At 44.5% G+C, this 23,544-nt stretch overlaps 4 protein-coding genes across 12 annotated transcripts; 1 reads left to right on the top strand and 3 right to left on the bottom strand.

The window, feature by feature from the left end:
* Positions 1–3,706: 3,706 nt before the first annotated feature.
* Positions 3,707–9,135, bottom strand: pycr3 (pyrroline-5-carboxylate reductase 3). Of its 3 annotated transcripts, none has more exons than XM_046390794.1 (7): positions 8,939–9,135; positions 6,961–7,054; positions 6,812–6,876; positions 6,445–6,624; positions 6,138–6,350; positions 5,532–5,624; positions 3,707–5,398 (listed from the first exon to the last, which is right to left on the bottom strand). In XM_046390794.1, the coding sequence occupies exons 2-7, from the start codon at positions 7,046–7,048 to the stop codon at positions 5,201–5,203; spliced, it is 837 nt and encodes a 278-aa protein (XP_046246750.1). In that variant the 5' UTR covers positions 7,049–7,054; positions 8,939–9,135; the 3' UTR covers positions 3,707–5,200. The 3 variants fall into 3 exon arrangements, with proteins under 3 accessions (XP_046246750.1, XP_046246748.1, XP_046246749.1); XM_046390792.1 differs by lacking the exon at positions 8,939–9,135 and adding an exon at positions 8,080–8,932; XM_046390793.1 differs by lacking the exon at positions 8,939–9,135 and adding an exon at positions 7,558–7,992.
* A 42-nt stretch (positions 9,136–9,177) lies between these two features.
* bmb (brambleberry) lies at positions 9,178–14,102 on the top strand. Of its 4 annotated transcripts, none has more exons than XM_046390788.1 (13): positions 9,178–9,327; positions 10,305–10,564; positions 10,673–10,801; positions 10,891–11,076; positions 11,168–11,390; positions 11,714–11,830; positions 11,920–12,099; positions 12,279–12,485; positions 12,574–12,724; positions 13,091–13,152; positions 13,250–13,371; positions 13,480–13,601; positions 13,751–14,102. In XM_046390788.1, exons 2-13 carry the CDS (start codon positions 10,307–10,309, stop codon positions 13,878–13,880), a joined length of 1,887 nt encoding a protein of 628 aa, XP_046246744.1. In that variant the 5' UTR covers positions 9,178–9,327; positions 10,305–10,306; the 3' UTR covers positions 13,881–14,102. The 4 variants fall into 4 exon arrangements, with proteins under 4 accessions (XP_046246744.1, XP_046246745.1, XP_046246746.1 ...); XM_046390789.1 differs by lacking the exon at positions 9,178–9,327 and adding an exon at positions 9,353–9,510; XM_046390790.1 differs by lacking the exon at positions 9,178–9,327 and adding an exon at positions 9,561–9,582.
* Positions 14,103–14,219: 117 nt separating this feature from the next.
* Positions 14,220–18,455, bottom strand: LOC124060176 (GDP-L-fucose synthase-like). Of its 4 annotated transcripts, XM_046390799.1 has the most exons (11): positions 18,365–18,455; positions 17,472–17,629; positions 16,473–16,587; positions 16,248–16,376; positions 16,089–16,162; positions 15,871–16,004; positions 15,377–15,508; positions 15,213–15,292; positions 14,902–15,001; positions 14,706–14,784; positions 14,220–14,319 (listed from the first exon to the last, which is right to left on the bottom strand). In XM_046390799.1, exons 2-10 carry the CDS (start codon positions 17,627–17,629, stop codon positions 14,729–14,731), a joined length of 978 nt encoding a protein of 325 aa, XP_046246755.1. In that variant the 5' UTR covers positions 18,365–18,455; the 3' UTR covers positions 14,220–14,319; positions 14,706–14,728. The 4 variants fall into 4 exon arrangements, with proteins under 4 accessions (XP_046246755.1, XP_046246753.1, XP_046246754.1 ...); XM_046390797.1 differs by having other exon boundaries at positions 14,220–14,784; XM_046390798.1 differs by lacking the exon at positions 18,365–18,455 and adding an exon at positions 18,009–18,344 and having other exon boundaries at positions 14,220–14,784.
* A 1,094-nt stretch (positions 18,456–19,549) lies between these two features.
* LOC124060173 (leukocyte elastase inhibitor-like) lies at positions 19,550–23,483 on the bottom strand. The gene is made up of 7 exons (XM_046390795.1): positions 23,262–23,483; positions 22,441–22,624; positions 21,590–21,727; positions 21,387–21,504; positions 21,116–21,258; positions 20,470–20,637; positions 19,550–20,220 (listed from the first exon to the last, which is right to left on the bottom strand). The coding sequence occupies exons 2-7, from the start codon at positions 22,606–22,608 to the stop codon at positions 19,816–19,818; spliced, it is 1,140 nt and encodes a 379-aa protein (XP_046246751.1). The 5' UTR covers positions 22,609–22,624; positions 23,262–23,483; the 3' UTR covers positions 19,550–19,815.
* Between the last annotated feature and the right edge of the window lie 61 nt (positions 23,484–23,544).

Raw genomic sequence — 23,544 nt, 5'->3', positions numbered from 1 at the left:
TTTTCAAGAGTCCGTATCAAGCATTAAGTCCTACCAAAGTTAGGATAGCTTCCAGCTCACATGGCGTAAACCCAAACATTTACACATGTATGGAAAAACTGTTCATGCTCCTGAGTCTAAATGCCAGGTGGAAATTGTAAGTGAAACCAAAAATTCAAAATGTGAGTTCTGCATTGCAGTTTTTGCCACTACAAAATCATTTCCCAAAAAACAATCAATTTACACCTACGATCATAACAATACCAATGCGGCTTGTTAGCATTATCTGTACTAAGTTTGGTTCCTTTGATTGTTCACAACCTACAGCTGCAGTCAGATTTTCAACAAATTCACAGATGTTTCAGGTAAGTCCACCTATTTTTCCACAACTCTAACTCTAAAGTTTTCTTCGTAAATGCTCAATTTGTCTAATTTTGAACTGGAAATGAGGCACAAGACATGCAAAAAAAGAAAGCTGTGTGACAAAGATGAGGCAAAATATATAAAAAAAAAAACACAGGTCGACGTTGATGGATCTGTGAAAAACATCGACATGCTCATGCAAGTAAACTAATTAAATCAGTAGGAATTGAGGTTTTATGGTTAATAAATCACACACAGTGCAGGCCATGCTGTTTCTATAGTGTTACGTTACTCCGTTGCAGTATAGGAGATGCATTCCCTTCATGTCTCACCATGTGGATGTGACTAATATTGAAGACCGTAGAAACCGATCTGGGAAAGCATCTCCTGCTTAATGTTCATTACAAAAGCTTATTCAGGCTCTAAACTCACCTGCTTTGATACAAAGTGCTGAGCTTTTAAACCAGTGTCAAAGTCAAATGCTCAACACGTTCTTTTCATCCAGTTAACCGCAAGCCATTGAAAAAGAAATTTAACAATCACCACCTTGCAAAACAATGAAACTAATGTACAGGTGTATAACTATGGACAAAAGACAACAACAAACCCCACAGGAGGTAAACGTTATGAGGAATACTCACTTGTCAGATTCTGCAGGCAGGATGGGAGGAAAGAAGCTACGTATTAAAGATTTCTCAAACACCTCAACAAGAGACTCTGGCTTTGGTATAAAGCAAAAACAACTTGGATAAATCCCAAAGCTTTTTCCCTTTTTCTGCTCGCCTCTCTTTAAATGGAAGGCACTGGGGACAGTTCATTCTGCTCACCGTTACCAAAAATGAACATTTGCTACTAATGCAGTCCTATCAAAATGATTCAATCCACTTAGCCAATCAAGCACATTAGCTGTGATGTTACAACCAAAAACAGCCCCCCTGCATGCAGACCATAAGCCATCCTGGCCACAGCACATGCATGTGTGTCCTGGATTGCTCTGTGTGCTTTCGTTAGGTGGGTGTTTAGGATGCAGCCCTTCTGATTGAGCTGACAGCCTTTTACGCAAAAGATCGAGGATATTCCATATTTTTCTATGGTCCACAAATCCCCCGAATACACCAACCAAAAGTCACAAATACGTCACTTACAAAAAGGCTTAATAATTTCCCATACCAGCTGGGCCCTGTGGAGGAAACAGTGTGCTATTTTAAGCAGCATATTAATACACAATTGGTCCAGTGAGTATTTCTGAGGTGTGAGACTAAAAATAAACTAAAAGTACTTGTGTTGATCATAATGAAAGAACATGCCAGAGTAAAGAGCGAGGCTACTGGGGTGATTTTAATGGTTTGTAGACAATAAAAGGAGCTCTAATGCACAGTCATATCAGGCTTTAGATACTCAGACTGTTGGCAGAGCTGGTTCAGTCTTTGTCTTTGGTCTTTACAATGGATTTGTGGACAAAAATACTGGCAGCCTTACCCTTACACATTATTTTGTCTCACATATCAGTGAATATCCTCATAATATCACGATTCGGGGAAGTCAGCTCAAATAACCTTTTGCAAAGTGTCCACAATCTCGTTCCCTGTTTGGAGGGACGTTACCTTTACACACTGCTGACCGATGCAATCAATTATCATTTACTCATGATGTTTCGTCCCATTGACGCAGCAAAGAGGTCCGATGCAGTACAGCAGCCCAGGAAGGGTGGAGTTCAGTGATTTGCAGTATGACACATGGTTAACTGACCTCTGACATATAGTTTTGATTTTATTTTATATTAAAGTTCACAGGATGTCAGCCATCCTCTAGCCAAAGAACTGATCACAGTGAGATAGCAGCATCATGTCTAGAGGACCGTACACTTTCATTACAGATCATCAATGTGTCATGTGCTGAAGCCTGTCGGGCCAGATGTTGAACAAAAGGCAGCAACAGAGCTGTCAAAAGGACAGAAAGGTGTGTCCTGCTAACCTTAACATTAGCCATCTTTCATCTTGTCGCGGCTCACAGCTACGACGAAACACTAGCATGTGGTTAGCATTTGATGTGACACCAAAATAACGCTGCCTTTCTGTTTTAATTAAAGTGAAACTAAACCTTTCACTGCGAGTCCTACATAAAACGTGAACGAATAGCCGTCGGCCCCTGAAGCCGGCGTCCACCCGGCGTGACAGCCGCGTTAGCGCTAGCAAAGCTCGGCTAGCTGTTAGCTCGCATCGGCTAACACCAGCCGAGCGCCCCGCTGATTGTTCACCAAACTCCCACAACGTCTCCCCAGTGAACCCTGGCTTTAACTCCCAGACTGAGACCCCGGCTGCCACTTAGCGTAAACGTTACTTACTGCTGTGTTTTCTGTCTTGTCGGTGTGCGAAACCAGGCCGGTGGGTAAAACGCGTGCTTCTCCAGCCGTGAGTGACAACGGGAAGGAGGAGGAGGAGGAGGAGGAGGAGGAAGCAAGGGGCAGCGCTGACCGTGTGATCTTAGAGGAAGGGGGGGAGGGGAGTCATGAATCACCAATGCAGCCTTCCGCTCCGTGTTTAACATCTTTTATGTTTGTACACTCGGTGATGTGGCAAACTCAGATGGATAATCTGGTCAAGTCTTACGGCGAAGTGTTCTATTAAGACAAATGAAATATAGTTTGAACGAGCAGTTTCTTCACTTTCAACCTTTGTGCTTGTATGACGCGTTATGTGTTGCTGTAAAACTTTCATTCTCTTAAAACAGAAATTAAGATTCTGTTTCATAAATGATATTTTGAAAGCTTTAGCCTGGAGGTTGGAGAAGCGGCTTGTGATCGGAGGGTCACCGGTTCGATTCCCCCACCGGACGGGCAGGAAACATTTGGGTGTGGTGGAGTGATTAATGCGACCCCCCCCCCCCATTACCCAGTTGATGTGCCCTTGAGCAAGGCACTTAACCCCCAATATGCTCCCCAGGCTTGATGCTGCCCACTGCTCCTGTGTGTTTCACTGCATGTAATTTGCTGGGTGTTGCATGTGTGTGTTCAACTAAGGATGGGCCAAATGCAGAAGACAAATTCAGTGTGTGTATGTAAAAATATACATACTGTCAATAAAGCTGATTCTTCTTCTTCTTAATTGTGTGTATAAATGTGTGTGATTTGTAGAAAGTATAAAAACCCGTGAAACTATAAGATTTATTCTGTTCTGCAAATCTGAATATCTCACGGTCCTCATCAGCAGAAATTACTTCTCCCACATGGACCTTCAGGGAAGCTCAAACCAGCCAATGCTTGGCTTTTTGCTTGAAAAACAAGTTTGCACCGTTGTCTGCTGTCATGAAGTGTGAGTTTAGACATTAATCTGCTCCAGAAAGAATAAAGAGATGCACAAAGGCAGCCGGTTCACGTGACACTTTATGCTCACCCACTCCACACATCTGGCACCACAGATCAGGGATATTGTTCTCGACACTGTGGTACACAAAGCCAGCGACTGGATGGTAACAACATCTGGGACAGGAACTAGCAGCAGCTGCACGACCACAATCATTCTTAAATTATCCACACTTCATTTGGCCCAATATTAAATAACATAATTAAATACACCCACACATTTCACCTCCTTCCTGTACTCCACATTACATGCACAGTCACGACTGGTAAAGCACGAGAAGTCTGTAAGAGCTGGACTGATCGATGCTACAGAGTACGAGTTTGATTAATGGCTGACGTCAAACAAACAAACATTTTCCTCTGCATGCTTGGCCCCTGTTCACTAAGGCTGCAAGTAACAAATAGTTTTCATTACCAATTAATCTGCCAATTATTTTCACAATCAATGATTTAGTCTATAAAACATCAAAAGGATAGTAAAAATTCTCCTCACAGTTTCCCTGAGCCCAAAGCGACATCTTCAAGTCGCTTCTTTTGTCCGCCCAACAGTCTGAAACCTGAAGACCCTTCATTCACTGTCAGAACTGACAATGAAAAGCAGCAAATCCTGATATTTAAGAAGCTGGAACCAGCAAATGTTTGACTTTTTTGCTTGAAAAATGACTGAAACAATTAAATGATCATCAACACTTTTGAGCAACTGATTTCCTTTTGCTTGCCTAATCATTGCTGCTTTTATTGTTCACGCACACTTGATGTTGTTATCCCTAAAACAGAGTTTTGTTTTGTTCTTCCAAACATCTTCAGAAGCACAGATGTGCCTGTGACAACAACAACAGACGGTTTTGCTGCGGTCAGCGCTACAGCTCCGGCGACAAGTTGACTGATTGATGAATTGGTAAATAAATAACACACAGATTAATCGACATTAAAAATAATTCATTAGCTGCAGCCCTCATTAGCTCAGATGTAAGTTCTCATTACAAGTCAGGAACTTAACGGCTTTCTCTGGTTTTGGATCATTTCATTTAAATAAAATGAACTCACCATGCATTCTCACACTGTTCTTCTCTGGTGTTTGCTGCCATCTACTGGCCTGACAGAGCGGTTTGAGTGATTGGAATTGATTTTTTGTTCTGGTGTGTACAGAAATAGTTTGAAAAGCGAAGGCTGTGTGGCCAGATTACTTGCTGTGCATTTCAAAGCAGCCCCCAAATAAACTGCAGAGTCATGCTCAAATAATTCACTTGTCAATGTCGACATTAAGGAAACATTTCCTTTTTGCTCACAACAATCCCCCTGGTCAAACACATAAAAGGGAAAAAAGTCTGAACTGCACTTGTTTGAAAGGAAATAAAAAGGATAAGATTAAATTAAAAAATGTGACACGTCCTGTTTTGTCTTTGTGTTCCACTGTTGTTTGTTGAGACAAGAAGTCAGTTTGCTGTTAGGCTTGGATGAGGTCCACTGAGGTTATTAGAAGGCAAACAGCAGCCGTCATTTCCTGCATCCCGACTTTCGGCCGAGCTCCCTGGCTCTCTCGGTGGCAGATTCCACGGCGCTCATGGTTGACGCCCTCACGCCGCCCTGCTCCAGGGTGTGAAGCCCGTAGATGGTTGTTCCTCCGGGGGTGCAGACCTCAGAGCGGAGCTGAGCCGGATGCTTCCCGGAGTCACGTAACAATCTCCCGGCACCCTGCAAAAGACAGAACGGAAAGCAGATTAATGACGCTGTGCTGACATACATGAAACGTGACGAAATTCACAGTATTCTTAGCAACACTGATGTTGACACAGTGAAACAAAAGCACACACACAGTAAAACTGACCAGAACGGTTTGAGATGCTATGCTGTGTGCCAGAGCACTTGGCATTCCCATTTTAACAGCTCCTTCTGCCAGCGCTTCAGCGAACAGGTACACCTGCAGAAAGGAATCACATGCTTCAGTTATTTTCTGATGTTACTACAAAGTACACATTTCTTACTGTAATTTTGTACCATTTCATAGTGTTTTAGATATGCGACTGTGCTTTTCAGACCTTTGAATTTCTTTTTAAGACATGAAACTTTAGTCATTTGTCACGGGGACAATCACAGAATACAAGGAAGAAAAAAATATGTGCGAAGGGTTGGGGCAAGCAGGTCTCGCACATTTGCTTATAAGTTAAGACGCCCACGAGGAATCCTGCTCAAACTCAATAGGAACATGAGAAACTGAAGTCTGCACGCGTTGATTTTCACATTGTAGTAAAATGAGCTCAGGTCAACATGATCAACACGTGGAAATCAGGAAAACATCTGAAACACTACAACAAATTACTGGCCTAAATCTCATTACCAATCGACATTATTAACGCCTTTGTTTTAGGTCTTATTATAACGACCTATCAAGGCTGCAGGTCATTACAAAGACCTCCCACACACACACACTCACAAAAGCAACGCCGCTCCCACTCAGTCCAGTGTGGATGTCAATCCAGGCCTCGGGTCCCTCCTCCACCAAACCACAGCGGTGCAACAAGGAGCGAAGCAGAGCTGCGTCCTCCTGTTTTGCGTGGGATCCCCGTGCAAACAGGAGAGCTCCTTCCTGAACCAAACACGGCAGGTTTGGCATCAGCCTGATGGCGACTGAATTCTCTGGCAGGAGCTTGGGATTGAAAAAGAAAGAACAGCAGTACTTGTCGTCAGATCACCACCGACCCATCACTTTCATTCAAAACCCCTAACACATGGACACTCACCTCCTCCAGTGTTGCCAGCGTTACTCCTGCTGCGACAGACACGACGACGTGTCGGTCAGTGACGTGTTGGGAGATCTCACTGAGAACTAGAGGAACCAGGTGGGGTTTGACGGCTACAAAAACCACATCCGAGCCACAGACCACCTCTACGTTGGAGTGAGTGATGGGAATCCCGAGCTCCTGAAAGTCAACGGGAGGGGATGTTGCTGACCCACATGTTCACCTGCATGCAAAAACTCTCACACACTATCAGTCCATGCCGGTTACCTGGATTGGTGTGCAGGAAGCTGATCCTAAACACTGTCCTGCAACCCAAATCATCCTCCCAAGAGGTGTCAGAGAAGTAAAGGAGGATGAAAAACAGTACCTGAAAGCGTCCGAGGTTCCTGGAGGACGGTGCGCTCACTTTGATGTTCACAGGAAGAACATTTCCTTTAATGGGGACACATAAGAGACTGTTAGCTCCTTTACTGCTAACCTCTCTGCTCTTGTTTCAACATCTCTCTCCTCACTCACCAGACAAGATGCCCTTTGCGATGCCGAAGGCCATGTTTCCTGCACCAATAAAACCAATCTTGAGCTGGGGATCCATCTCAGGGTCCATTTTGATCTAAAAGAGAGAACAGATTTGAGTGGGAACGTAGATGACGTGCTAACACGTAACACACTATGGAGTGAATTACAGGACAAGCACAACACGTTTCCCACAGTAACAATGGTATCACACATTACCACACATACACATCACCGTTCTGTTAGACACTGCAAGATAACTAAAGCTGCAATTATTAGTCAATTTACTACTTAGCTGGTTGATATAACTATTACTCCCCTTAACCATTATGATAATGGAGCATCAGCAGCAGCAATCATTTTAGCTTTCACAGAAAAGTGCCAAAAATTTACTGCTTCCACCTTCTCAAATGTGGGCACTTGAGGCTTTTCTTTTTCATATCAGACAGTAAACTTGATATCTTTTAGCTTCACTATTTTCTGGCACTTAAGCTTCAAAACGATGGATCGAGGAACCATCAGCAGATTAACAATAATGAAGACAATAACTCTTAGCTGCAGAAAGCGAAAAGCGTTGCCTTAACATCAGGACCGACTTACCAAACGTGCAACGTCTGAAATCCAGATACTTGCAACACTACAGCAGATATCGCAGTACTTTAGGAAATAAAGCATCATGATTCAGTACGACTGTGGTGTGCAAGTTCTGTCTGAACACATATCATAGTTTTCAGTTTGTTAGGTCCGATGTAAAACCAATGCAGTGTAATACAAGAGTCCTGCAGTAAATCCTGCAGTCATGAACCTCACGATGGTCAGTTTGTGTTGAATGGAGGAGCTGAGGAGCCTGTAGTTTATGGTGCTGCTCAATTCTCCCAGTTCTTCTGAGGATTTTTCAAGATTATACTCAAGCATTTTAACACCACATGTAAATCTGGATCCCATTAAACGTGTTTTTATGAGACATGTTTTCTTTTACCGGACTGTATTAGACATAGTAGATCAGATCAACACATAATCACAATATGCACACATTTGGGTGATGAATGCATGCATCCAGACAACACATGGAAGAAATGAAATCACAGCCATGATCTAATGACTCCACGGTGTCACCCCTACAATTAAATCCAGGTTCTGAGCGGAACTGTCCGTGCAGGGCTGAGGCCAGTGCAGCATTGATGCCTCTCCATCCGAGTCTTCTGTCACTTCATCGTTCCTCTCAGAGTTGACCCCAGCTCCGACCAGAGGGTGTCTGGACTCCATGATAGCTATCATAGTCTTTTCATACCGCCACCAACCCTGTATTTTGGTCGGGGCCGGGGAGTCGGGCTCCCTCTTGCACTTGTAATACGCACTTTTGAGAAGTTTCCAGCGAAACTTTAATTGGTCCACAGATCTGTGATAACCAGCCGCCGTCATCCTCCTGTGTGCCACCTTGAAGAGTTTGTTATTCCTGACTTTCCTACCATCTAAGCATTTCTTCATGTCCAGCTCCTTGAGGATTTCCAGAAATAACTCGGTCTCCTTCACGTCCCAGTTCTGCTTCTTGATACCGGGGTCGTCCATTTTTGCGGCAACGTAGCCGCGTTAGCTCGACGGCTACTAAACGCTAGCGGAGCGGTAGAATCTTCACACGGCTAAGTTGCTAATTAGGCGCTAGCATGTCTGGCGCTGTAGGGACAGAGCTGCGCCGATGCTAGCTTAAGCCTTAGCAGTATTTAGCCTACAGGTCGTGAAAACCGTGCCGATAAAATGTTAAAATCCTGTTTTTAAAAATCACGACTGCAGAAAACTAGCCCTGATGCAGCATCTAGCTGGGGATAGCTAGAAAATAATCCAGGACAGATTAGATTAGAAATACAATGCACGTGTGTCTTGTTGACTGGACAACCATAAAATAACACGGAGTGACATAAACACGCTGTCAGGCGATGATGTGATAACACCGGCTAACGTCGGTGGTAGGGTATTTATTCACCTGATGTTTGTCAGATTTGCCGATGTCCACCGTTTAGTAAAGCTCAAACTGTCTGTCAGGTCGGATAGAACCGGAGCGTCCACAACCCAGCCGGCTGAGTTCCAGCGAACGATCGGCGTGTTTGTTTTGGTACTCGTCTGCTGCTGCACCAAGTGGGCGGCGCCTTCAGCCACTTCTCACACAACTTCCACGGGATTCCGCTCCGTTAATCTCCGTTTCAGCTGTGTTTCAAATCAAACACACCCCACGATCGTCCCCGGAAATTTGAGCGATTCCATTGGCTGCGTCGTCGCCGTAAAGGGCGGAGAGGTGAGGGACGGGAATTTAGCTGTCATTCCAATCAGCTGTGTGAGGGAGCCGCGGACGTCTTTGCAGAAATTAAACGTCAGGTACAGGATTCAGAAATATTTCGATTTGTGCGTTTAGTCGGGCGTGCAGTGAATGGAAAAGAAATCAGTTTTCAGTTATTTTACGCACGCATATTAATGCAAGAAGTCGGCTTTTATTGTTTTGAGTGTGTTGAAGTTTAAATGGGTTTCCTCGTTAGCTCTTTTCTTTGAAGAAGGCAAACGGTGAGAATTTCTGTGCATTTTGTTTCCCGGTGCTTGAATGGAAAACGGTAGAAAATTCATAAGAGCTCTCAGGTAGATTTTAATTTGTATGTTTTCATTTTAAAATAGTTTTTGCTGCGTGTTTTCCTCATCAGTAAAGTAAAAACTTAGTGTTTGAACAGTGCGTGATGATGCTGTAGTGGTCCACAGCAGGTTCTGTGCTGTGCAGCTGAGCAGACATGCCTGGACAAGCCTCAGTGTGGTCTTCATTCAAACATGTGAATGAGTTGTGTTTTTTAATTTTATTATTACTGTTATTAATGTCTCATGTATGCAGTTATGTCCACTAGTGCGAGGCTTTATATGACACCAGAACGCCATACAGGCAGGATCCAGAATACAGTGCAATGTATATTATCAATCATTTAAACAAATTGACTGCGTTGTTGTCGCCATCTAGTGGCGTCCGGGGTATTACACATTTCCTGTAAATTACAGGTGAGTAGTATTATTTATTATTTCAGTGAATATTTATATTTAGTCATATTTTTGTTAGGTAAAAGTAAGCAGTTAGAGACTGTAGATGTAAGATGTGCTGCAGAAGGTGAGGATCATTGAAGATTGCAAATGTTTAAACATAACAAATATCTTGAGACTACAAGAAGCCCCGCTTTAAGAAAATGTGAAAAACAAACATTCAAGACCCAAAATGGTGACCTTCGCATGAAATGAAATCAACCCATTAACAGGATTACAAGAATGAAAAATGTGCACGTGTTCCTTATTCAGTCTACATTTTGTGTGTTTTGTTCCAGACATGGTCCACATGGTCCTCACACACCACCTGTGCTTCCTGCTGATCAGCATGCTGGCCTGTCGGTGTCCTGCAGTCAGCGGGCTCTTTGAGTGGCTGAGGCGGACGGAGACAGCCTCACCTCCAGCTGTGGCTGCACCTCCAGCTGTGCCAGCGCTTCTTTCAAAGGATGCTCAGTTTGAGATGGCCACTGCAGACGAGAAGTTTTTGTCTGAAGCAAAGCATATGGAGATCAGCCCGTTGGACGGCTGTCACTACCGGGTAAAACCGACCCTCTGGGCCTTGATTCAGTTTCTCATCTCTCATGTTTAATTGTAGTAGACTCAAAAATGTGACAGCCTGAGATCTGAGCACTGTGTTCTGTTGCAGGTGGTTGCCCGGCTGAAGGCGAGCTGCGAAAGCCTTTCGGAGGAGCAGCTTGCGAAGCTCGGAGTCATTCTGTTTAACTGCCAGGCGGAGAGTGAGGGGCGCCGGACGTACTCGTGCACAGAGGAAATGGTACAATCTAAAGTTACGGTAAAACAAAATCAGCATTTGGTGTGTTTGGCCTTTGTGGGGATACTTTTAATGTCGCTTTAACGTTTCAGACTTTAAAAGAGTGCACAGCAGACATGGATTCAGACACATGGAATGCTTACCACATAATCAGCAACAGAGCGCGCTCCGTTTGCTACGCAGCTCGCCAGCAGCTCTTCAGACGCAGAGCCGAGCACACCGTCAACGCTCTCATCTCCACAGCCACCAGCCAACTTGATGCAATGAAGGATCTGAAGGTAGCTCTCACTGTTCTTTTGCCTTTTCACTTTCACGTGCACAGTGAAGGGTCAGGCCCCGCGTTGCTTTGATGCTGATGTTTTCTGACAGGAGGGCCAGCTGGAACTGAAGGAACTGACTGCAGCCTCATTGGACAAGCTGCTGGATGGTCACAGCGCGCTGCAGGCCCAACAGGGCAAACTGTACGAAGGCCAGGAGCAAATGGAGAGCTCGCTGAGGGACAACCTGCAGCGTCTGAGCCAGGAAAAAGCCCTCATCGCCTCTGGACAGGAACTGGTAGCTCAGCTCATTCAGGGCATTACAAAGAGAATGGGTGAGAGCTTTCGTGTGATCATGCGTTTCACACCAGAAAACATTTGGTGTCTCTGGCACAGCGTTGGAGCTTTTGTTTAGACGTTAGTTTGGACAGCTGATTGAATTGTTCTGTCTGACATGTTGACCAAAGTGTGAGCCTGCACAGCTGCGGCTGCAAAACTGAAACTTGGCTGTGAAAAAAATCAGGAATCGAACTGTAACTAAACTCAAAGCAAAATAAAAATTCATGAAAAATACAAAAACTGTAAGAACTCTATTGAAAACCCATCCAGCATGAAATAACTTCTCTAACCCGTCCTCCTCCTCCTCCTTCTCCTTCAGAGAATGTGAGTGAGCATCTGCAGATCCAAGGCTCCGAGGTGCAGGATGGCCACAAAGCCATTGTTGAAGACCTCGCGGACGTCCGAGACCGAGCTCAGGACATCTACCAAAAAATTGGTATCAAAATCTATCCCATAAAAATTAAAAACTTGTGACTCAAATCAGTTCTCAGATCTTTTAAATCTTGTCCCCCTGTGGCTGATCAGACCACAGCATGTTGGAATTCCTGCAGTATCAGGACCAGACCTCGCAGTACTACACAGACCTGATGAACAAACTGGAGCGCATGAACAGCACACTGGGAGTCGTGCTGCACTTCCTGGACAACATGCAGATCCGGGTCGAGGAAAGGCTCCACATGATCCAAGGCTACCTCGGCTGGGCAGGTGAGCCGTCACTGTTACTCATAAAACTATATTATATTACATTACAAATATGGCAGTCCCTTCTGGCACCTGGTCAGCAGGCCTGTGGTGTTCAGCACGAGTGTTGTGGTCAAAAACTCAACCATTAGGACGTCAACTCGGCCAAATCAGTTTCTTTCGTCCTTTCCTTGCGACTGCAGGCTTGAGCTTGACGGCCATGTGGACGTGCATTTCCCACACGGGGTACTTCGTACTGTGCGCCGTCGTGCTGACGTTCCTGCGCTGTGCGGGTTTCCCTCGGGCCATGCTGCTGCTCAGTGTGCCTCTGAACGCAGTGGCCGAGCTCAACCAGCAGCCGGCGCTGGACCTCGGCGGCCTCAGCCTGCTGCTGCTCGCGCTCTCTCTGGGTACAAACCTAAAGCCGCTTACGAGGCAAATGTCGAAATATCTTCCAGCATTTTCTTCCATTTGTCACATTGCTTTTTACATGTGCAGGTCACTGGTTTGTGAGTCAGCTGTGGGCCTGCTTCCAGATCAGAGCAAAGCCAGCCGCCCCGCTGCCACTTGTCCCGTGCAACATTGTGGAGCCACAGAAGCAGCCGGTTTCATCCCGCCGCTCCTATCCACCGTCCTCCACGCCGCAGAAGTGAGTCTGCAGGGTTCAGTAGACCATGTCCATGTGCTCCAGAGGAGGGCTGACACAAGGTGTTAATTTTATCAAAGATCTGGTCCATGAAAGGTCTTGTTTTGTCAGACCTTCAGTCCAAAGTTCAGAGTGGTTTAAACAGAAAAGGAGAATATACTCGTACATATCAAACCATTAATAATCAATAGGATTTCTGATTCATTTTAGGTTGATGACTATTCAGTTAATTGTCTAATTGTTTCAGCTCTTCTGCAGACACCTCAACAAGTGCTGTTTTTTAATTCTTAACATTTTCATATGAATTACTGCAGCCTGTTGCTCCCTGAAGTTCCTGATTTTTAAACTTTTAAGTCTTTTTGTCCTCAGAGAGGAAAAGGACACCTTCATGGAGCGGGACGACCTGTTGGATCAGGACGGCTTCGTATCAGGTGTGAAATGTTTGGATGACAGGCTCTTAAAGAAAAGCAGCTGTAGCTTGCTAGCTTGCTAGCTTCAGTTTAAGCTGACTCGTGTCTTTGCTCACAGGTGACTTCGGCATATCAGCAGTGTCTCCTCCTCACAGGAAGCCAGTGTCAGAGTTTGTGCCAATTATGAGGACACATAATCACTCGACTCCCAGGCTTGTGCCACAGCCAGCTCTCTCAGCGGTGAGCAGACCGGGCGAAGGTCACACGAAGGATCAGTTCAAATGTTTTTGCAGTGTCTCTTCAGGTATTAAAAGGTGTCATCACAAACGTTGTGCTTTTATTTTTAAGGCTCTGGTTGATGACATCCCTCTGAGGAACCTGGGGAGCGTTTTTGATGCAGCGAACGACTCGCGGGATTTGGTGAGCGACTCACGAAGTGCGAGTCCCACCCCGTCGCTGGTCAGCAACAGGTCAGGGTTTCACATATTTTCCCACCACATCTCGGTGCATCAAATGTCAAGTATGCCATTAAATCCATTGCGATTAGGCCGTTTTGACTACTGTTGGTTCTTTACACTGAACTGATAATCCTGTTTTCTTTCCATCCTTCCTGTGGCAGCTCTCTATCAGGCCGTCAGCTGTGCAACGGTGTCACAAAGACGGGGAAGGCCTGTAAGAAGAGAGCCGTGCTGGGACACGAGTACTGCAGAGTCCATGAGGGGGGACACGCCTCCTATGTTCACTCCTGAAACGCTCCAGTTCCCCTCTTAATGTTTTCCTTCACGAGGGCCTCCTCTGTGGAAGAATCGCTTCTTGTTTTTGTGTCGTCATCCTGCGTTCTGCCTGCTTTGCTCAAAGGTCACGTTTGCTAAACGAGCGCTACGCTTGACTGTTTTTTTATTTTAATCTATTTTTATTTACACATTTTTAAGTGTTCACTTTTAATAAATTATTGTTTCCTATGAATCTGAGAAATAGTCTCAAGTTTAATTCAGTTATTAGCTTGCTTTTTGTATTATCTTCCTGCGAAATATGAAAATCTACAAAATGATCGGAAATCTCCCCTTTAAATATTCAGGCAGACGTACTGCAGGTATAAAACATTTATTTTGCTCAGTGCCACCAGTTAAACAGCACGTATAATAACAGTCTTTTTGTTCATTAAATAAGTGAATCAAGATCAGATCCATTTTAACTTCAAGCCCCAAACCCTTCAAGAATGGAGGTAATTTGGTGTGAAATGTTCGAAGTGCTGGAAAAGATCTGAACCACACCATTATCAAATCGTGCCAGCACCGGGGTTTTTAAGATTGAATTGTTAATTGACCTCTTCAAATAACACTACAACAGTGAAAGAAAGTCTACATGCAGGCAGTAGAATACAGTGGCTACATTTACAGTATGTCTAAGGAGAAACAAGTCTTCATCACACTGGGTGATGTTGCAGACTTGAATTCAAAGCAAGAAGTTCAGTCCAGCTCACTGAGCGACCGAATCAAACAGACTTCATTCAGTTGGTGCAGAAACGTCTTGTTCTCTACCTCCGCCCTCACCACCACCTCCTCCTCTAACAGAATGGACTTGTTCAGCAGAGGTTTCACTTCCGGGCTGAGTCATAGTTGGCAACAAACCAATCGCAGGTTTCCTTTAAAGCTGTGAGTGAGAAGAACGAGTGAATACCGACGGCAGACGTAAACCAATCACAGCCATGCACACACACACACACACACACACACACACACACACACACACACAATAAGTCAGTCCCACCTTGTTTGAAGGGTGTGAAGGTGAAGTCTGGCAGGTAGCGGCGCAGCTTCGCATTGCTTGCTGTCTTTTTGAACTGGCCATCTGATTTACTGGTGTCAAACTAGAGGTCAAAGGTCAAGGAAACTCTCCAGATGATTAGAAATATTTTGAATAGTGACTTACAGTACAGTGAGAATTTGCTCGGACAAACGACAGAAACAGTTAGTCGATTATCGCAATAGTTGGCAGTTCTAATTTCCTTTGGATCAACTAAGCACCCGATTGCTGCAGCTCTCCAACATCGGATTCTGGTCCAGGAATTAAAAGGATGCCACCACTTCTCCTTTAAAGTCCAGCGCTTGGACAACTGCTTCTGCCGCTTCTCTGATGGACACTTCATCTTCCTCTCCAACTGGAGCCAGTGGACACGATGCAGATGTTACAATACATTTAAATTCAGCCTTGGCTATTAACTACACTGTGAATGAGGACTCACCAGAGAGAATGATTGGATCGACCTCTGAATACTCTCTCAAGACCCAGAGGAAGAGACGAGCCAGGTCCAAAGAGTAAATGAACTGTCTTCTGGGAGTGCCGGAGCCCCAGACCACCAGGGGCTTCTCCTCCTCTAATCACAACCACAAACGAGAACAGCATTTATATGGTGCATCCCCACTACACACCACTGGTCCAGCACAGGGGCCTAGTATCAGTGCTGCTACTAGTCTTATTTTTTTTTTATTTGGTGGGTTTCGGATAAATCTCAGGTGCGTTCTATAGTCCAGAAAATACGGTAAGTACGGTTTATCATTTTAGTCACAGTAACAACACAACTTCATCAATTTTATGCAACAAAATAATTAAAATCTGCAGAAACCCACACAGAATGCATAAAAGTCTCCTCTAACATTGTCCAAAATCCTGAGTTAGAAGAGAAAAACCAGAAAAACCAGACGTGTGCATCCCTGCCCCCTTATGAATGTGACTTACTATGAGCAATGTACACTTTGTGTATGAGTCCTGGCAGCACGTGTCCGTCCTCAATGCTAAAGTTGTCATGGGGACCGAAGACATTAGTGGGAATCACAGATGTAAAGCAATGCCCGTGCTGCTGGAAGTACGCCCTGTGAAACACACAGTTTACAGTGTCGCACACATTCTTATTCAAGTGTTACTGTGAATTAACTAGGCAACGGCTCACTTCCTACCTGTTATGCACATCAATCATCCTCTTCGCGTAGGCGTAACCGAAGTTCGACTCATGCGGGGGGCCGTTATGGATCTTGGGCAAAGAAGAAAAGTTGCGTCACCATTTCTGAATGTACAGACACACGCAACCTAACCGCACACACATGGCAGCCTTTTACCATGGTCTCATCAATGGGGTAGGTGGTCTTATCGGGAAAGATGCACGTGGACAAGCAGGAAACAACCTTGACAGCACCAACTTCATGTGCTGCCTGCAGCACGTTATCATTGATGTAGATATTGTTTCGCTGGAGGAGACAACAACGGCAAGAGAAACACAAATCAGAAACTAACATTGGTGCTGGTTTAACTGCAGTGATAGCAGAGGTAAAACTTCCTCGTACCCAAAAGTCCAGGTTGTACTTCATGTTCTTGAAAAGCCCTCCAACCATAGCAGCCAGATGAATGACGTGGGTTGGCCGATGTTTTTCAAACACCGCCCGCGTCTCCTCCATGTTCCTGAAGAGAGGTACTTGTACTTTACTGGAGTATATTCTTCTCAGGCCACTTTCTACTTCTACTCAGGATTCAAGATGAATTTAACTGTCATTATGCAGCACAAGAGGCTCGTTGTACAGTTCCCCAGAACACAAACTACTGAAGCTAGTAGTAGTAAATAATGTGGAGGATAAGTTCAGGAGTCTCACAGCCTGGGGAGAAAAACACTGGTCTACAGTCTGCTGGTACTGCTGCGGATACTTCTGCACCTTTTACCACATGGCAGCAGGATGAACAGGCTGTGGATCGGGTGGGTGTTGTCTTTTGGTATCCTTTGGCCTCCACTACATTTCAGAGACACTTGTGTTTTTAACTCCACTACATTTAACTGGCAAACTAAACATTCGTACAAGTACAACTGAAACACCTGGTCAGTTAACTGATAATCTGCATCTATTTTGATAAACATGTAGTCATTTTTCACATCAGTTGTGATGGCATTTTTCATTATTTTCTGAATTTTAACAAACCAACCAACCAATCAATCAATGTAGAAATTAACCAGCAGATTAATCCAGAATGAAAATAATCATTAGTTGGAGTTTAATGCAAAACCGCCCACAACGAGCTCCATGTCAACCAACTCCAACAGTAAAATCCTGTTTAACATTAATGCATGAGTCCAAATAATCTAATATATGAAAGCAAAACAGTCACAGGGGGACATTTTTCTGTACTGTACTTCACTGTACTTTAACTACACTTTCCTGCATGTTACTTCAGTAACATATTCAATGCAGGGCTTGAGCCTGTAATGGTGTAATTTTACTGTGCTAAGGATCTTACTACTCCCTCCACGGCTGGCGGTTGTGTATTAGCAGCAGCTAGAAGAAACGCGCTCTCACATGAGATTGGCTTCTTTGGAGGAGAGGAAGATCCATTCTTCGCCCTCCTTGGCTCCCCCCTCCTCTTTGACCACATGCTGTATGGCCCTGCCCACCAGGCCCGACCCTCCTGTCACCAACACCCTCAGTGGAGCTGTGTGATCACCCTGACAGCTCATCTAGAACAGCAAGACAGAAAATCTACTTCATGAGGAGTGAGCATAATACAAGCAAATCCAGACATGAGTGTTCATGTAAGACAGGAAGGACACATTTGATTACAGAAAGGAACAGGTGATATGAGCTTGACCACCACACACAGGTGGGTGTGTTGCAGCTGTTTGCTGAAGGCTCAGGTTGGTGCCACGTCATTTAGCAGTTCAGATCAGTTAGACTTTTAATACCTAGCTAAACAACCAGGGAACACTCAATCTCGCAACCCATTGATTATTTGCATTTCTATGCAGAAAGTGATTCAAGAGATTAGGGAACAGAGAGGAGCTTCTGACAGCAAACTACATCAAGCCAAACTCACTGAACTGACACTATCTAACTTACTGTAGCTAACTTAGATGGCGTATTTTCGAGCAATGTGTTATAACGGCATCCCCAAACCACCGTGTCTGTTGGTACCCGCCGGTCATTACAGGTGACCAGTCTGTGCAGCACTGTGCAAAGCCAGCGCGACACGCTAACGTGATTAGCCAAAGTTGATGTAAGCTAGCAGGTAACCGCTATCACGTTCATTCCTTTCAGGGAGTGTTACATTAACATAGTTTTAAGACAACTAAAGCTGAATGTGGCAACTATATCGTCACTAAGTCGTATGACAGTGTTTCCGCTGCCCGCGCGGGACGGGCTGGCGCGATGAACGACTTTGAGCTAAACAAACACGCAGAGAAGCTGTTTCTCACCCGTTAGCTGGAAAGTACACAAACAGGAGGAAAGAAGCCGGCGTCAAGTTAGAATGTACAAGCCGACTTCCGGTCAAAGCCTTCAAAATAAAGTATCGTTGACGAACAGTTTAGTCTTTTAGGCTCAGATACTCTGATGTGTTTTAACGTTTATAATGTTTAACACAACGTTATTACATAATAACAAAGCGAAATCTAAAGTTTCTCCTAGTGATTGTGGGCCTCCTAGTATTTCGATACGCTTTCTAACCTTTACTTTTATATATAAGGTAGGGACAACTTCCGAACTGGTAATTAAAGTTCAAGATTTTTCTGAGCACAAATTTTGTTTTTTGTCCGCCCTTACAGCAACATCAACATCAGAACAGTGAATCTAAAACAATAAACAATGTTCCCTCGTTCAGATATTTTACTGGGTAATATTATTAAAGTTGTAATTCAAGAGCATATGTAGATTTATGTGCATTCTCTAAAGCAGAACACTGGAGGCACTGAACTCGCTGGACTTTTTAACAATCAATAACTTGTTCTTGAAGAACGTGTTTTTCTTGTTGTTAATTTGGTCATTGTCTGATCTGGATGGTGGAGCAATATTTGTTTTATTGCTATAGGCAGGCCAACTGTATACAGTATGTTGTGTCACATTATGTCTCAGAAACACAATATTGTTTTTGTCGCCCCTTAGTGGACAGAAGGAGAATTACGCTTTCGCTTAAGTAAAAGCATCAGTAATCAGGCATCAGTTACAAGTAAAAGTCCTGCATTCAAAATCTTACTTAAGTTAAAGTACACAGATATAAAGTGCCAAAAGTAAAAGTCATTTCAGAATATTTATGATACTAGATTATAATTATTGGTACATTAATGTCTTGCATCTGGTAAAATTCTAATTCTAACTACTTCATACACAGTGGGGTACCTTAATCTGTAATACTAGATCCTCATTTCTTTAGTTTCTTTATAAAGCATAAAGTATAAAGCAGCAAAAATTTGAAATACTTAAGTGCAAGTACTTGACTCATGCTACAAGGACCTTAGCGTTACCTCCTTCCACCTTGCATGTAAACGTGCAGAGGTATCATTTTGTGGACCGAGGCTTTGAAATGTGTCTTGAACCTTGACTTCCAAGGGCTTGTCCTGGGTCCTTTAGAAGACCCACAGACCACTCTGAATGAAAACACTCACTCAAAAACCTAAAAGCCTGTTGCTTTATTTTTCACTTACACAGACCGCTCAGTGGAGGTCATTCCAGTATTATAATACCTATTTATTCAACCAAACACACTCACGCGTTAATTGCTTGAAGAGCTATATGATTTCAGTGCAAAAGCAGACAAAAAAAATACAGGTCTTAGATCTACAAAGTATCACAGAAAAGAAAATCTTCACTTCAAGGATTTTGCATATTTCATTTGAGCTGGTCCAGGGTCTTCCTCTGCTGGTTCTGTCGCCTAAGGAGACGAAAACCTGCCAAGGAAGAGGATGGACTTGGTCTTGTTGTGCCTGATGAAGAAGAGGAAGGGGTGGTCTGCTGTGAAGTGTTCCTCCCTCAGCATACAGAAAGCTACCATGCCTGCCGTGGCTGCAGCCGCCTCCGTCCCCTCCTCGTTCACCTCCACAAAGGCCTTGTGGGCCACCGTAGACAGGAAGAGTCCTGCATTACCGTTCATGCCAGACAAATCGGCCTTCGCAGCACAGAACACGTCTGTCATGCCCAGTTTGGCCAGAGGCTCGTTCAGCTCGTAGTCCTCCTCCAGCTTGAATCTGGGCAGGTGAACAAAGATTTCTGAGTGGACATCCATGTATTCCCTGTTGGTCCATTCGTCCAGCTTCTCCCGTGTTAGCTCGTTCTCCAGCTGGAACAAAGAAGGGACTGCAAGCTAGTAAACAATGCAAGATTTAAAATCCTTTAAAGATCAACCATGCAAATCTTTTGTGAGGAAGCTAATGCCTTCGACACATTTGTTAGACCTCGTTTTGGTGAGTAACACTGAATGTAAATGTAACTTCTGACCGTTCACAAGAAACCTCCTTTACGAAATGAAAAAAAAGTGCATCATAAAAACTGCTTTTGGTTAGGCGGTTGTAGTTTCCAGATGTTGTACCTTCAGCAGAGGGTCAGAGCCGTCTGTCGACTCCTGGGGCAGCAAGATGAACATGCTGAGCTCCTCGTTCACGTACGGCAGCTCCAGGATCTGCAGTTCGTGCTCCTGAATGTAAATGTAGGGCAGCTTCTTCATCTGGTACATCAACTGGACCGGCCTCGTGTCATTCTGATGTGCAAGAACCACAGAAACTCAGAGTTACTGAATCATGTTGGAGAGTCTGTGTTTAGTTTCTGAAAATGTTCAGCTGCACATCTGGCTGAGTTCAACCGTTTCAAACATGTTGTCTCTCCACATGTGCAAACTTCACAATCAGCACAAACAGTTTCGTGATGCCACGCCAGGCGAACGCTGCGTTGTTATATCAGTGAACGGTTTGGCTGAATGAATTCCATCAAAGACAGGAAGCAGAAGTCGGACTCAGACGCTGCCAAGAGGCGCTACAGCGAGCACGACAGGTATTGGCCCGTCTGTGCAGCTCGTCAGGGGCTTTAAGGGTCCAAACGTTTTTTGTAATGTGCACAAAAATTTTTTGGACACCATTTAATATAATAGATTAATCTTATAGATTCGACTGTTTTCTGAGTGTTTTCTTGCTTTCAGACGAGTCGAACAGTCTAAGTTTAAACCCTCCTAGCCGAGTCACCTTGTTGACTTTAAAGGGCATCTCTTTGGTGTTGGCCACATCAAAGCGGCTGTTCCAGTTTCCCTTGAAGTAGATGGCGTTAACCAGAGCCAGTCTTGTCATAGTACTGACTGTTCCTGGCTTCAGAAGATCTTTAATCTTATCTAAAAGGAAATACAGACACAAAGCAACCACTGATTCAGCAGCACTGGTTCAGAGCTATCGCATGACTGCTTTACAAGCTGGTGAATGTAAGGAAGATTTTGTGTCCGGTCAGGATGTAAACGCTCACTTTCTGTCTGCTGCTCAACCCAGCTGTTGATCTCCCCTCTGCACGCCTCTGGAGACCCGACGAAATCAACAGCCTTCAGGTCTGCGTGGTAGTACTTCTGAGTGGCTTGGAGGAACTCCTGCATAACATCAGTTCAGTCAAACAGTTACCGATTCGGTGTAATTACCTGTGTCATCTGCTGTGAGTGGGAACTGAAAGCTCACCGGCAGGAAGTTGGCAGTATTTTCCCCATAAAGGCGATTGGCCAGTTTCAGGATGTATGATGCATGTGGTGAGTTGATGTCGGCATTGAGAGTCTCGAAGTCTGCGTGGACGCCTTCACCAGAGCTGAATGAGAGGGCCTGCGTTGGAACAACACACCTTATTCAACCTGACACTGTTATGGAGCCATGCTCCATTGTTGTTCTGATGTAGTTAATCTACATGCTAACGCTTTATATTGTAAGGCCATAAATATGCAGACAGGCACGCCCACATACCTTTATGTACTTTATATCTAGAGCTGTTTCCATGGTTTGAGTTATGCTCTTTAGTTCCATTTAAGGTAGCTAAGGCCAATTTAATGCTCTTGCAGCTGGAGAGGTTTTTAAAACCAGGTGAAAAGCCTTCCTACAAGAGCAGAGGCTGTCATAGCAGAAGATTACTGCAAACTGTTGGGGAAAGACTTAAACAAACTGGTCTCATGTCTTTGACTATACACCGTAAGTGCTTTAATCAAACTAAAACAGAGGACAGATCTGTGTGGATTTACTGTACTCTTTCAAAAGCAAAACAGGTTTTATCAATTGGAAAGCGCAACTTGATGTGGAACTGCCGGTTTCTACAAGCTTCCTCCTTTAAGTGAACAACACATCACTTGTTTCAGAGGCCTTTTATGAGATCAAAGTACAGGTGTCATTAGACCTCATCTGTCTGAAGACACACCTGCACCAGTAGAGCTCATGCCTTACGCAAACAGACCAGGATGACAGCATATCATAACGTATGTTACTTTATAACCCCGCTACAAGCTAGGCGGAGACATCAGGTGATGGACGGGTGAGGTGCACGTGACCTTTGCCATCTGAGCAGCTGTGTCTCCTTTAGCGCCCAGGTAAACCATAGCCAGGGCTGAGCTGATGCTCAGCGGGGAGACGAAGATGTTCCCGGTGGGGTTGGCTTGGCTCAGAGTGCGGAGCAGCTCCAAGGCAAAAGCCGTGTTAGAGCTGCTGATGGCGGCCATGACTCAGGACGTTTTCCTGGAATGAGCAGATAGCAACTACATTAGTGTATAATTACATCATGCAAAATACACTTCAGACAGATTTTAACGCAAACGGAAATGCAAGTGACCTAAATACATTTCCCATTGACCTGAAAGAGAACATCTGCATTTCATACCTTAAAATGAAGTTAAACATCACAGTAAGAACGAACGTGATTTAAACTGTGTGGGTAACTGAATGTGAACTTACAAAGGAAAACTGTGCTCCTGCAAGACAAACTACTGATAAACTCATAAACAAATCAGTACACCAATAACACGTACGAAAGGTTCAGTGTTGCCTTTTTACCCGCAGCAGATTAAAACAAGACTTATTTTACCCTTAAATCTGTCTGAAGACTGAAATCTTCTGAACGCATTTGCATATAAAGTGAAATGAAATACAGCCTGAAATGTTTATATTTTCCACAAGTCTCCGACTGATCTGCATAAACTTCAGATAACCGGAAGTAAAACCCGCACACGTCGAGCTCTAAATAACAAACTAGCTGCTTTGAAGTCCAGGCACCACGCGTGTCAGGAGAAGCTACATGATACAGTGCGTGTGCGTGCCGTGCGGTGCCGTGCGGTGCGGGTCTGTCACAGGCCTGAAAGCTGCATCGTTACTTTACCTGCTCTTCGTCCCGCAAAAACAGAAGCCCGCTCCGCTCGCACACACTCCACCCGCTGAAGAGTGAAAGTAAAAAGGGAAAGACGACAGGAAAAGCCCCGCGACGTCCGGAAGGGGAAGAGGGGTCGTGTTTACCACCGCGGCTCATTTATAGCCAACCCTGCGAGCGCAGACTGTGGGTGGGACGCGGCTGCGTGATGGTGGCGGCGCCCAGAGAAGAATGAACGCTGGAATGTTAACGTTTACTTTGCTCTTCCGGTTTCACAATCAAAATGCTGCGCGTT

This window comes from Scatophagus argus, chromosome 6, assembly GCF_020382885.2.
Source record: "Scatophagus argus isolate fScaArg1 chromosome 6, fScaArg1.pri, whole genome shotgun sequence".
NCBI classification, from domain to species: Eukaryota; Metazoa; Chordata; class Actinopteri; family Scatophagidae; genus Scatophagus; species Scatophagus argus.
Note: the sequence above shows the minus strand (reverse complement) of the source record. Positions and strands in the feature narration are given on the sequence as shown.

Bases quoted from the DNA above. Each gene is read 5' to 3' on its own strand.
- pycr3 (XM_046390792.1), bottom strand. From the start codon at position 8,526: ATGGACGACCCCGGTATCAAGAAGCAGAACTGGGACGTGAAGGAGACC. The intron at 6,625-6,811 runs GTACTGTTTTTC...GTTGACTTTCAG, and splicing joins GGAACCTCGGACGCTTTCAG to GAGCTCGGGATTCCCATCAC. The intron at 6,351-6,444 runs GTGAGTGTCCAT...TTCAATCCCAAG, and splicing joins CGCTGGCAACACTGGAGGAG to CTCCTGCCAGAGAATTCAGT.
- bmb (XM_046390788.1), top strand. From the start codon at position 10,307: ATGGTCCACATGGTCCTCACACACCACCTGTGCTTCCTGCTGATCAGC. The intron at 11,391-11,713 runs GTGAGAGCTTTC...CTTCTCCTTCAG, and splicing joins GGGCATTACAAAGAGAATGG to AGAATGTGAGTGAGCATCTG. The intron at 12,725-13,090 runs GTGAGTCTGCAG...TTTTGTCCTCAG, and splicing joins CCGTCCTCCACGCCGCAGAA to AGAGGAAAAGGACACCTTCA.
- LOC124060176 (XM_046390797.1), bottom strand. From the start codon at position 17,629: ATGAGCTGTCAGGGTGATCACACAGCTCCACTGAGGGTGTTGGTGACA. The intron at 16,588-17,471 runs GTGAGAGCGCGT...ACCTCTCTTCAG, and splicing joins TCCAAAGAAGCCAATCTCAT to GAACATGGAGGAGACGCGGG. The intron at 16,377-16,472 runs GTACGAGGAAGT...TGTCTCCTCCAG, and splicing joins AGTACAACCTGGACTTTTGG to CGAAACAATATCTACATCAA.
- LOC124060173 (XM_046390795.1), bottom strand. From the start codon at position 22,608: ATGGCCGCCATCAGCAGCTCTAACACGGCTTTTGCCTTGGAGCTGCTC. The intron at 21,728-22,440 runs GTCACGTGCACC...GTTCCAACGCAG, and splicing joins CAGCTGCTCAGATGGCAAAG to GCCCTCTCATTCAGCTCTGG. The intron at 21,259-21,386 runs GTGAGCGTTTAC...ATTTCCTTTTAG, and splicing joins GGTTGAGCAGCAGACAGAAA to ATAAGATTAAAGATCTTCTG.